Source organism: Macaca fascicularis, chromosome 6, assembly GCF_037993035.2.
Source record: "Macaca fascicularis isolate 582-1 chromosome 6, T2T-MFA8v1.1".
Taxonomy (NCBI): Eukaryota; Metazoa; Chordata; class Mammalia; order Primates; family Cercopithecidae; genus Macaca; species Macaca fascicularis.
In genome coordinates this window covers 126,183,559-126,197,159 of record NC_088380.1, presented here as the reverse complement: position 1 = coordinate 126,197,159, position 13,601 = coordinate 126,183,559, and the positions used below count along the sequence as shown (strand labels likewise).

General features: G+C 35.4%; 1 protein-coding gene across 7 annotated transcripts in view; it reads right to left on the bottom strand.

The window, feature by feature from the left end:
• Positions 1–13,601, bottom strand: part of HSD17B4 (hydroxysteroid 17-beta dehydrogenase 4) — an 89,046-nt gene that overhangs the window by 25,433 nt on the left and 50,012 nt on the right. For 2 of the 7 annotated variants that reach the window (XM_073994091.1, XM_073994092.1), the window contains 5 exons: positions 12,183–12,234; positions 7,435–7,506; positions 5,420–5,523; positions 5,176–5,240; positions 4,210–5,047 (listed from right to left, as the gene is read on the bottom strand). In XM_073994091.1, coding sequence (XP_073850192.1) covers positions 4,969–5,047; positions 5,176–5,240; positions 5,420–5,523; positions 7,435–7,506; positions 12,183–12,234 — 372 coding nt within the window. In that variant the 3' untranslated portion in view covers positions 4,210–4,968. Of the gene's footprint in view, positions 1–2,290; positions 3,782–4,209; positions 5,048–5,175; positions 5,241–5,419; positions 5,524–7,434; positions 7,507–12,182; positions 12,235–13,601 lie in introns of those variants that run through there. The other 5 variants (XR_012414032.1, XR_012414033.1, XM_065546671.1 and 2 more) reach the window with 3 other exon arrangements.

Below are 13,601 nucleotides of genomic sequence, written 5' to 3'. Positions count from 1 at the left end.
CACAATGGAGAAAAAGTTAAGGACAGTTTTTCCCTATGTAAAAGAAAAAAACAACTACAAGAATTAGACATACAATTCACATCTAAATTGATTCAGTCTTTAAAACTGGTCTTTTAAATCCTTGCATATTTTAATTTGCCATCTTAACAACAGTTACCAAAAATATTTGAATTATTATGATCCCTTAATGCCAACACTTAAAACTCCTTTTTGATGAAAAGTTTGCAACATCTACAACGTAAGTATCTGAGTGCCAGTTTATGGTTGATTTAAACCAAAGTAAACATAAAAAATTCAAGTAGCTAATATCTACTTTTCAATAATTTGGAGGCAAAATTTTGTTATTCATTTATTCTCAATTAGGTAAATTTTCCACAATAAAGTTTTTGTCCTTTTAAAGAGTTAAGAAATTAGTGATTTTTCATTACTAAAATGCCACGCTTAGATATATTCCCAAACTTATCCTCACAAACCCCCTACACCCAAAACATAAAAAAAGATCATGGGGGAAGTTGCTGCTTCTAAAAACAAACAAAAGGCAGCCTGCTGTTTTTCAAAAATCCTTGCATGAATTACACTCCTTTGCTTCAGTTGTATCCAGTGTATTTCGCAGGTTTTATCTACATATTTATTTTCAATGCATTCTACTAGGTTTTGGAGGACCTGACTTCAATCTATAGGTTCTGAGCAGTCTTTTAAAATTTCTGAGTACCAAGAGTTCTCTGAACCTGTCTTGATTCTGAGGGCTGCCTGATTAAAAATAAATAAATGAAAATTAAAAATTAAAAAATGTTGAGTACCTTTTATTCCACAAAATCCATCGTATGCCATGTATACAAAGGGCATTGAAGATGGACAGTGCTGCCATGGTAGTTTTACTGTTAACAGACTAGAAACTCGTTTATGGCACAGGGCTTCACCATGACTTGACATCATCTCTGATTTTTTTCTCAAAGCAACAAGTGATACTTGTGAAAAGTGCTCAGAGAATGGTATCTAGTTTAGATTATTTTCTGGTCTACAATAATTCATTATTGCCCAATATTAAAAAGAACATAGAGGGAGCCCAAGGTGGATAGGACACCTGAGGTGAGGAGTTCGAGACCAGCCTGGCCAACATGGTGAAACCCCATCTCTACTAAAAACACAAAAATTAGCCAGGCATGGTGGTGGGTGCCTGTAATCCCAGCTACTTGGGAGACTGAGGCAGGAGGATCACTTGAGCCCGGGAGGCAGAGGTTGCAGTGAGCTGAGATCGCACCACTGCACTCCAGGCTGGGCGATACAGCAAGACTCCATCTCAAAAAAAAAAAAAAAACAAAAAAAAAACAAAAAAAAAAAACAAGAACATATAGTTAAAAAGGAAAAACAAATAGCATGTTATATTTACTTCATCTAATACAGCCTCAGACTTGTATTATTTTACCCTTTCTAAAATAACATCTTCACTAAAAGCTTACAAGTTTTAGGAGTGAATATAACATTTCCAAGCTTTTCATTCAGACAATGCCACTGCATATGTTTGTGTAGTGCATAACTTGCCTTAGGGTTCTTAACAACTCATAATTTGCTACCGGTGAAAAGATACAACCTCACATAAATAATACTCAGTTAATACCTGTCCAGGTAATTTTTTCACATCCAAGCAATAAGAGAGTACAATTTTTTTTTTTTAATGTGGGCCCAGGACATTGTTTTCATATAGTATTGATCAATATTAATTTTTCAAACAGCTTTACTGACTCAATACACATATAATTTGCCCATTTAAAATGTAAAATCCAGTGATTTTTAGTATATTCGCAGAGCTGTCCAACCATCACCAGAATCAACTTAGGCAAATTCTCATGTCCCCAAAAGAAAACCTATACCCATCAGCAGTCACTCTCCATTGTCTCCTTTCTCCTCCAGCCCCTGGCAACCTCTAATCTACTTTGTGACTCTACAGATTTGCCTATCCTGGGTATTTCATATAAATATAGTATGTGGTCACTTGCTATCAATCTGAAGAACTTTCTTTAGTATTTCTTGTAAGGCAAGACTGCTAACAACAAATCATCTCAGTTTTTGTTGTCCAGAAATGTCTTTATTTTGCATTCATTTTAGAAAGATCATTTTGCTGCTTATAAAATTATTGGGTTTTTTTTTTTTTCCTTTCAGCACTCTGAATACATTAGCCCACTATCTTTTGACTTCCATTGTTTCTGATGAGAAGTCAGAGGTCAGCTCTTAATCTTATTGGGGTTCCTTTGTAAGTAATGAGTCATTTTTTCTCTCATTATTTTCAACATTTTCTTTTTGTTTCTGGCTTTCAACACTTTTACTACAATGAAGAGAATATGGATCTCTTTAGATATATAATCTATTTGGAGTTGACTGAGCTTCTTGGATGTATAATGTTTTTCATAAAAAGCCATCATTTCCTCAAAATTTTTTTCTGTTCCTTTCTCTCTATCTGATACACCCATTATATGAATGTTAGTGTGCCTAATGATACTCCACCTTTCTCTAAGGCTCTTCATTCTTCTTCCTTCTTTTCACTGTGGTTCTCTCTGTTCTTTAGTTTGTATAATCACTATCAATCTTTAAGCTTTTTTGATTCTTTCTTCTGTCAGCTCAAATCTACATTTGGCCCTTCAACAGTAAAGTTGTCATTTCAGTTATTATACTTTCAGCTCCAAAACTTCTATTTGGGTCTTTGTAATAATTTATATATATTTAGTAACATGTAAGCATGGTTTCCTTTAATTCTTTGAACATAATTATAGCAGATGGTTTGAAGTCTCTCTACTAAGTCCTCTCAAAGGCAGTTTCTGTTGCCTGTTTGTTTTTTCCGTCTATGCATCACACTCTCCTGTTTCTTCCATGTCTAATAATTTTTTGTTGCTAACTGGGAATTTCAGATAATAGATTATAACAACTCTAGACACTAATCCCCCACCCGTTCCAGGGCTTGTTGCTATTGTTTATTTATTTAGTAACTTAGCTAGACTCTTATATGTGAGTCTATTCTCCCAACAATGTACAGCCTCTGATATTGCTCCTCAGAGGGTGCGCCTTGAGTTTGTGCAGTCACCCTAGGATGACACTGGTTTTAGCAGGACTCTCTTTGACTGTCTCTCCTTGGTCTCTCTGTTAAACTGTCTGCCTCTTTTGGTATCATACCCAGTTGTTAGGTTCCATTAATTGCCAGATGACTGTTCTATTTTTTTCAACAGGGTCCTGGGGTATAAATTGTTCAACAATCTGATCCAATTAAATTCAAGCCTCTTTGCAAGGATAGTCGTTGAGGCCAGTCTTTGAGGTTTGTTACAATCCCAGGAGGGCTTTTCTTAGCTATCTCTTTCCCTGGTTCTTTCTAGTAAACGTCTAGCTAGGCTACACTTTAGCTTCTGCTGTTATGGAACTACCAGCCTTCTCTTAATTGCTTATCACTACAGTCACACCTTGTTTTTGAGGGCATCCTTGAGCTTGAAATTCCAAATACTCAGTTACAAAAAGAGTCTGTTTCCTTGAGAAGAGGGTCAGAGCTTTGTGTTACTACAGGCTTCCTCTCCCTCTAGGCAGAACTTCTGCAGGAATGCTGACATACTTCTCTCCAAGTGATACACTTGCTTTACAAGAATGAAGCAGGGCAGGTGTAGTAGCTTCTGTTCTTCTCAGCCGGCTCTCCAACCATGGAGCCTCCATGCTACGGGAAAGCTAGGGGCAAGTGCAATCAGGGCCCCAGTATTCTTAGCCTGCCACAGGTAGTGTAAAGTTTCCACTCTGTAGGTAGTGGCTGGATGGAGAAATAGAGTCTCACAAGTCAGTCACTTTTACCTGGAATAGAGCATCTGCAATTCAGAGCTAGTGAGAAGGATAAGAAAAGTTAATAGCCTGCCCCTCCTGGGAAGACAGCACGGCAGAGGGCTCCTACATTCTTGGCTGCAAACGCCTGGGGTACAGTTTCTGTCATGCTCAGCCAGGAGAGGAAGAACAAAGGGAGGGGTTGTGGCTCAAATGCCACACAGTCTCACTGTTCTTACCAAAATATAATATATTTTCTTGAATAAATGTTTCTTTGCTTGCTCTATACCCTTAGGACAATTTCCAGAGACATTAAATAGCTGTGTTTTAAAATAACTTTTTACAAGTCATGGTTGTTTCACTGACAAGAAAGTTCAAGGAGCTTCTTATGCCACCATTCCAGAAGTCTTTTCCCAATACTGCTTTCAATAATACTTTATTTACTACAGAAGAATATTCACTACAGTATAATCTTATTGCCACAAATAATTTAAAGGTAAAGCCAGATTAATGTGAAATCCAAATTATTAAATATTGTTAGGAAAAAAGTTTTCAGAATCTGAGAACAAAAGAATAACCAGAATTATCTTGCATAAGAGAAATACTTAGGTCCGTTAATAAATGAAGGTTTTGATCCATATAAGGATCACTTGTGTTCAATTTTTCTAAAAACTTTTGGGATCTGCAAAGATTGTACAAGAAAATAACAAATATTCCCACAATTATTTCAGATACATTATACTTAACTCAGCAAGGCTTTTCTACGTATAAAATATGTTGTATATAGAATACATAAACACGAACAGCACTTCGAATTCAAGGAATGCACTCTAATTCAAAGTACGGATTACCAAGTCTCTACACTGTAAGATTACATATATGGTAATATAAGATCAATATACAGTTGACCCTTAAACAATGTAGGGCTTGGGAGCACTGACTATGCAGTCAAAAATTCACATATAACTTTTGACTCCAACAACACAAACCATCAATTGACACATATTTTGTGTTATATTATTATATTCTGTATTATTACAATAAAATAAGCTAGGAAAATGGCTGCTGCCTCATCTGAAATCAGCACATCCATGGAGGAAGGAGTCCTGCTTTGTTGCATCGTCTATCCCAGGGTTTAATGTTGGTAAATGAGTAACTCTAGCATTTGTACAAGGCTCCCTAGGACTCCTGCAGCCGTCGACCAAGCCCAGGGACATAATTGAATCTGGAGTTTCCTGGGGCCTTGTTTTGAAAAAGACTTGACATACACATAGAAAGAAAGGCATAGAAATAAATGTTCACTTGTCTCTGCGGAAAAAAATAACAACAATAAGCTAGGAAAAAGAAAATGTCATGAAAATCATAAAAAAATGAAAGAATATTTACTATTCAGTAAGTGGAAGCAGATCATCATAAAGGTCTTCATCCTCATCATCTTCACATTGGGTAGGCTGAGGAGGAGGAGGAGGAAGAAGAGGGGTTGGTCTTGCTGTGCCAGGGGTGGCAGATGTATAAGAAAATTTGCCTATAAGGGGGCCCATGCAGTTCAAACTCATGCTGTTGAAGTCTCAATTGTATAGATAAGAATCCTTAACTACACATATATTTTGCTTCTAAAGCCATAGCTTACCTTGACTTTGTCTGATGTCCGTTTTCCACCAAAGCCTCCAGAGCCAACAAGAAAGAGAGAAAACTGATTGTGGCATATAAGTTCCTTCTCAGAATAAGAATAGACTGAAAAGTAAATAAAAGAAAAAATAAAAGAAGTTACTACCAAAAGACATAACTAGTTAACCAAGATAGGTTCAACAATTCCTGTTAAGGTTTCAAAAACAAAATCCAATTACTGAAAGAGTTCTAACATGTACAGGTGTCCAAGTTTGGATTACAAAGCATTCATTTTAATCCATTCATACCAGACTCTGAAAGGCAGAGAGAAGAGGAGCTTCAAAAAATCCTTTCTTAACTATGAAATAGCAGTTCTTTCACTTTTCTTAAGGCTCTCCAACTGCTATTCAGATTCCAGTTATTTCCACCTTAAACATTTCAAATAATCCCACTACCTGTACTTAACCACACTCGAACTTACAAACATTCTGCCAAAGCAGTCAAGAAGAGCATGGAGAGGAAATAAGTGGGAATGAAGGTATAAGCCACATGAGGGCAGGATCATGGCTGTTCTGCTCACTCTTTATTTTCCCATCAACTACAATAGTTCCTGTGCAGAAAAAAGGGCACCTAATAAGTGTTTATTAATTAATAAATCAGTGAATAAATGATATGAGTGAGCAAGTGAGCAAGTAATGAATAAGACAGCTGTCCCTCTATTTACTAACTTACTAGGGACAGATTATTATCTGTTTCATATCTAGCTCAGCAAACGTAGAAATATGATTTTAAATTGCATACTAAAGAAAAATCTAATTGTAACCAAAAATAAGGAAAGGCATGTCAATGTATTTCAAATAAGATTTTTATTTTTATCACACAGGCAATTGAATAACTAATTTCACCTATACTTTGTCTACAAATTCCAATATACTAAGGACCATTACCAAGTTGTATTTCAATAAATGGAACAGATCAAGAGAGAACAGTAAAAATTAAAGCAAGGTTTCTGCAGGACTTTTTTTTTTTTTTGGTATATTACATTTGGTACAATGGTGAGAAGACTAAAAGAGAACTGGGAGTATAGTAGCCAAGTGTTGGCCAACGTCTGGAATGACAAGTATGAAAACCTAAAAAGAGAAGAGAAAGGAAGAGAAAAAGGAGGAGAAAAAAGATAAAAAACATACATAATATTTAAGAGCATCAAAAATGTTCTCAATTGATTATTAAGCAAAAATAAAGTAAGTTCCAAAACAGCATATACAGTATAACCTCCTACGTATTTACAACAAAAATGATAAACTTATATTCCAAATATTAAATAATGTCAAACTTTATACTGTTCTTAGTTGCCAAAATTACTGACAAATATCTACTTTTTTGTTCTTAAACTTTAAAACTTGTAAATTTTAAATTTATAAATCTAAATTTAATTTTTAAAATTTACAAATTTTAAGCATCGTATCTTTACCTTATGTTTAATTACTAGTATTTCAACATTTATTAAACTACTATAATCTTTTTTCCCCACTGCAAATAAAATGTGGCTGTGGTGTTTAAACCACATCATAAGTTCAAGTCTAGAAACTTATAAAAGCGTAAGTCTAGGAGCCTAACTACCATTTATAAGAATAATTCAGTGGTCAAATATGTTCCAAGGTCCAAATAACTAACACATTAAAGAATACCTAAAATACAGCCTAACTGTCAAGTGAGGACTATCTAATATTCCTTCCTGCCAAAAACATACTCCAGCAAGCTTAACTCTCCTCTACATTATCAACACAAGCCACATTTCTCACCCTTGTGCTTTGGTTATGTTGTTTTAAATCCAATGAAATGCCTCACCCTTCCCAGCCTGAGCCCAGAAATTCCCCTCCTTCTTCATTTTTCTTAAAGAGTTTAAAAATGCTTATCTTGTTTTCTTACAAATTGGAAAACAAATACTAACTTATTAATCAACTTCTATGGTGAAGTATTATGTCATACACAAAGCCTATCAATCTAATAATATTATAAGAATTGTAAATAAATTACCATCCATAATAATCACTACACCGGATCCTTTATCTAGGACATCAGCAACAACTGCTTCACATTTTAATTTTCCTAGAAAGAAAAGTAAAAGAAATACAGTGTCTTAAAAACCAAAGATTACTATAATAAGCTGTGAAAGAATTTAATAGCATTTCCACTGTAAGCTCAGCAAAACTAAAAAACTATGGTTTGAAATAATGTTCCTGAACAACAGATGCTGGAGAGGATGTAGAGAAATAGGAACACTTTTACACTGTTAGTAGGAGTGTAAATTAGTTCAGCCACTGTGGAAGACAGTGTGGCGATTCCTCAAGGATCTAGAACTAGAAATACCATTTGACCCAGCAAACCCATTACTGGGTATATACCCAAAGGATTATAAATCATGCTGCTATAAAGACATTTGCACACGTATATTTATCGCAGCACTATTCACAATAGCAAAGACTTGGAATCAATCCAAATGTCCATCAATAATAGACTGGATAAAGAAAATGTGGCACATATACACCATGGAATACTATGCAGCCATAAAAAAGAATGAGTTCATGTCCTTTGCAGGGACATGGATGAAGCTGGAAACCATCATTCTCAGCTAACTATCACAAGATCAGAAAACCAAACACCACATGTTCTCACTCGTAAGTGGGAGTTGAACAATGAGATCACATGACACAGGGAGGGGAGCATCACACACTGGGGTCTGTCAAGGGGTGGGAGGAAAGGGAGGGATAACATTAGGAGAAATACCTAATACAGGTGACGCGTTGATGGGTGCAGCAAACCCCACTATGGCACGTGTATACCTGGTTAACAAAACTGCACGTTGCGCACATGCACCCCAGAACTTAAAGTATAATAAAAATAATAATAATGTTCCTGAACTCACTAGAAAAAATAATTCAACATTAAAAGCAGTCAGAATACCTGAATCACTAAATTTCAAACATCAATATTTCATACATTATATTTTTTTAAATAACCATTGGCAATGTCAAGGATCCCTCTTGGTCTCTTTTGACCCTGTTATTCAACAAACATTTGTTGAGCATACAACCAATACCATTTACCCCATTTCTTCTTAAATTTCTATTCAACACAGTACTGTAAGTCCTACCCAGAGCAATGAGGCAAGAAAAAAAAATTTTTTTTAAGACATCCAAATAGGAAAAGAAGTCAAATTATCTCTCTTCACCAATGATATGATTCTATACCTAGAAAACACTAAAGACTCCATCTACCAAAAGGCTCCTAGAACTCATAATGAGTCAAGTAAAAGTTTCAGGATACAAAATCAATGAACAAAAAAAAGAGTAGCATTTCCGTACACCAATAATATTCAAGCTGAGAGCCAAATCAAGAATGCAATCTCATTTACAATAGCCACAAAAAAAAATAAAATATCTAGGAATACATCTAACCAAGGCGGTGAAAGATCTCTATAGGAGAACTATAAAACACTGCTGAAAGAAATCACAGATAACACAAACAAATGGAAAAACATTCCATACTCATGGGTTGGAAGAATCAATATTGTTAAAATGGTGGTACTATTCAAAGCAATCTGCGGATTCGATGCTGTTCCTATGAAACTACCAATGTCATTTTTTACAGAATTAGAAAATATTATTCTAAAATTCATATGGTACCAGAAAGAGCTAGAATAGTCAAAGCAATCCTAAGTAAAAAAAACAAAGCTGGAGGTATCACATTACCTGACTTGAAACTATACTATAAAACTACAGTAAACCAAAACAGCATGGCACTGGTACAAGAAAAGTCCAGTGGAAAAGAACAGAGAACCCAGAAGTAAATACACACACCTACAATCATCTGATCTTTGACAAAGTTGACAAATACAGGGAATGGGGAAAGGACTCCCTATTCAATAAACGGTGCTGGGATAACTGGCTAGCCATATGCAGAAAAATGAAATTAGACTCCCACCTTTCATCATATACAAATATTAACTCAAGATGGATTAAATATTTAGATGTAAGACCTCAAAGTATTAAAATTCTAGAATAAAACCTAGGAAATACCATTCTGGACATCAGCCTTAGGAAATAATTTATGGCTAAGTCCTCAAAAGCAATTACAACCAAAACAAACATTAACAAGTAGGACCTAATTAAACCATGAACAGAGTAAACAGACAACCTAAAGAATGAGAGAAAATATTCTCAAACTATGTATCCAACAGAGGTCTAATATCTAGAATCTATGAGGAACGTAGTTCAACAAGCAAAAAACAAATAATCTCATTAAGAAATGGGCAAAGGACATGAACAGACACTTCTCAAAAGAAGACACACAAGTGGTCAACAAACAAAAAAAAATGCTTCACAACACTAATCATCAGAGAAATGCAAATCAAAACCACAATGAGACACCATCTCACATCAGTCAGAATGGCTATTACTAAAAAGTCAAAAAAATAACAGATGCTGGTGAGGCTGCAGATAAAAGAGAACATTTACATACTGTTGGAGAGAATGTAAATTAGTTCAGCTACCACGAAAAGCAGTCTGGAGATTTCTCAAAGAACTTAAAACAGAACTATCATTTGACCCAGCAATCTCATTACTAGCTATATACCCAAAGGAAAAGAAATCATTCCACCAAAAAGACACATGCACTCATATGCTCACTGCAGCACTATTCACAATAGCAAAGACAGGGAATCAATCCAGGTGCCCATCAATGGTGAAATGGATAAAGAAAATGTGGTACATAGATACCATGGAATACTACACAGCCATGAAAAAGAACAAAATCATGTGCTCTGCAGCAACATGGATGCAGCCGGACATCATTATCCTAAGCGAATTAATGCAGGAACAAAAAACCAAATACCACATGTTTTCACTTACAAATGGGAGCTGAACTCTGGGTACACGTGGACATAAAGATGGGAACAACAGACAATGGGGACTACTAGAATAGGGAAAGCAAGACCTGAAAAACTACCTGTTAGGTACTATGCTCACTACTTGAGTGATGGGATCTTTCATATCCCAAACCTCAGCATCACACAATACACCCATGTAACAAATCTGCACAGGTACCTCTTAAATCTAAAATAAAACTTAAAATTACTTTTTAAAATAATAAAGTTTTATAAAAACCAAAAAAAAAAAAAAAAAAAACCAGACAGAAAAGAAAGTACTGCTGTGAGGTTTCCTTCACTCCTTCTAGTGGTTATTTTTAACATGATGAGGGTAAGTCAGCCTATGACACTACCACTATAGCCAACAAATGAGCCATTAAGAGATGTTGCTATCAGTCTCCTGATGCTTGACACTCTATGCCTCATCAATTTGTGTGTTTTGTAAACAGTAGTAGATTCTAAACAGTAGTCGTGACCTTGGTTTTCTGCAGTTTAAAAGGTTCCAAACCACAAGCATATCATATTTTAAACATTCACATTTACTAGTAAATTTTAAAACTACTTAAAGAAAATGCACAGGCTCTACTGAGAAAAAATAATTCATGAGAAATATAACTTGAGGCTAAGGAGGTAAAAAAATTAAAAAGTTATTCTCTACACCTTCCTATTCACATCACTGTTCAGTTATAAACACTCTGGAGTACACATCTAATTTCTCTTTTCGTGTTTTAAAATCCCTAATAGCAGAAACCTATCTTACACATTTCTACTTCCCTTATAACAATGGTTTCCAAGTGGATCCACAGGGCTGGTTACATATGAAACCCTAGTCACTGTCACCAACACCACCACCCCACCACACACATACATGCACACATACACACACACACACACACACACAAATTCCAAGGTTGGGATTGAGAATCTACATTTTAAATTAACAGGTAATATAATGTAATAACTCGGGTGATTTTTATATGCTGCCAGGTTAGAAAATTACCTACTACCTGATACTGTGCCTTGCAAATACTGGATATCCAGCAGATACTTGATCAATGCACAATCACCACAAAGTGTACTGTTTCACATAAAAAGAGCTGTTTTGAAAACTTACGCTATAATGCTTACACTGAAATAAAGCTATGCAGCTTCAAGCAATAAAAAATCTCATAATTTTCTTAGAAAAATAAAAAGGTTTAAGAAAAATATTCAAGTAGGATTCTAGCTACTTGCTGACTTCTACATTGTATAATGTGAAATGACAAATATTAACAAAACATTCCTTTTTGTATTCTACCACCTTATATGACCAGAATATAATTAGACAACATTCACACATCAAAATAGAGAAATAAATATATCAAATTTATAAAGAGATTTACTAAACAAGATATTATTGAGAAAAGTAAAAATGATTATTAAAGACTTGTTTTTATTTTCTCCAAAATAGAAAAAAAATGAATTACAAGAAATTCTGTATCTTTTAACATTGTTTGCTTTATGAAAATCAGTATAAATACCTGAGAAAAGAACAATAATCCTAAGAACCATAACAGATTATACACAATCACTAAGTTTAGAGCACACACACGAATGTTCCTTTCAGTTGTTAATAACATATACATCAACAGAGATAAATTATGAAATAAATTTTTAAGACTATTAAAGGACAAAGCTTAAGGTGACACAAAACAGGTACTAGTTAACATCAATCTACTCTAATGGCTCACATGAGCATAATAATTTGTGATATGTTTTATTAGGTCACTCTATACCAGTTTAACACACTGATGTTATTTAGAAGGTTAATCAGGAAATAAAAGTATGGTATTATGGAATTGGTATATCAATAACTCACCTGCTCTGGGAAGTGGTTTATATAACTCTAAGTATTGCTCTCCATGAAGAACCTAAATTAGGGTAAACAAAATTTCATTAGCAAACTTTCTTGCTCCACAGGTTCTGCCTGTGGATACTGCTACTCGCCAGTGACACTTTACTGTCCACAGGTTCACATTTCTTCCCAAGTTATCTATCTCCGTTTGTCTTCTTCTTCTTAATCATGTGATTCAAAAATAATCAATCCCCCAATCTCAAGACAGTCAGCTCTTCTGGAGCAGAGAAGATATATTTGTGTTCTTTCTTGGCATTCATAAAGTCTTGCTGACTGTTAATTACATATTATTTGCCAAGAGACAATAAACTAGGCTGTATTCCCAGAACTTATAACAGTGCCTGGAACACAGCGGCCATCCAATAAATATTCATTGAATAAGAGTGAACAAATGGGCCAGTGCTAGTAATTTCAGGTCACATATACCAAATACAAATGACACAACTAAACACAAAGAAAAACCTTACAACCATGTTCAAAATGAAAGCACTGTCAATGTGAATATCCCTTTCTTGTAATACTTTGTAAATTATCTACAAAGAGTAGATACTAAGGATACTGTGTAACTTAATAGCCACTTAACCTCAATGTATCAAACAAAGAATGCACCAAGGTATGTAGGAAAACAACAGGACAGGAAAACCAAAACCTGAAGCATACACTCAAATGACCCCACTTTCACTGCAGAGGGCCAGTTTTCCAGTCTTCCTCAGAATGAAGAAGAAGAAGAAAGAAGAAGAAAGAAGAAGGAGGAGGAGGAGGAGGAGGAGGAGGAGGAGGAGGAAGAGGAGGGGAGGGGGAGGGGGAGGGGGAGGAGGAAGGAGAGAACAAAGAAGAAGAAAGAAGAAGAAAGAGGAAGAAGGAAGAAGGAAGAAGAAGAAGAAGGAAGAAGGAAGAAGGAAGAAGAAGAAGAAGAAGAAGAAGAGGAGGAGGAGGAGGAGGAGGAGGAGGAGGAGGAGGAGGACGACGACGACGACGAAGAAGAAGAAGAAGAAGTGGTTGATGAGAAGACAAATGAAGGTCGGCCTTACTGTGTCACACAGCCTGAAAAACTCAAGGTAAGAAGACTAGGATTCAACTTCCAAGATGTATGAACACCATTTACAATTTCCAATTGTTAGGGGGAATTTTGAAACATTTGTTTTAACTTTTTGCATTTACACTGTTCAAAGTATACAGCAACTAACCATGGGAGTGTGAATGAAACAGCAAACTGCCCAGCACATATTTCTTGTCTTCCTCCCAACTTCATGAAACACTCTAATAAAATAAGTGGCCATCAACTTAGAGCAGCAATGAACTAACTGATCCACCAGTAAATAGGTTCTCCAATCAGTCAAAGTTACAGATACCAGCTCACAGCCCCATGATTCAAAAATTATT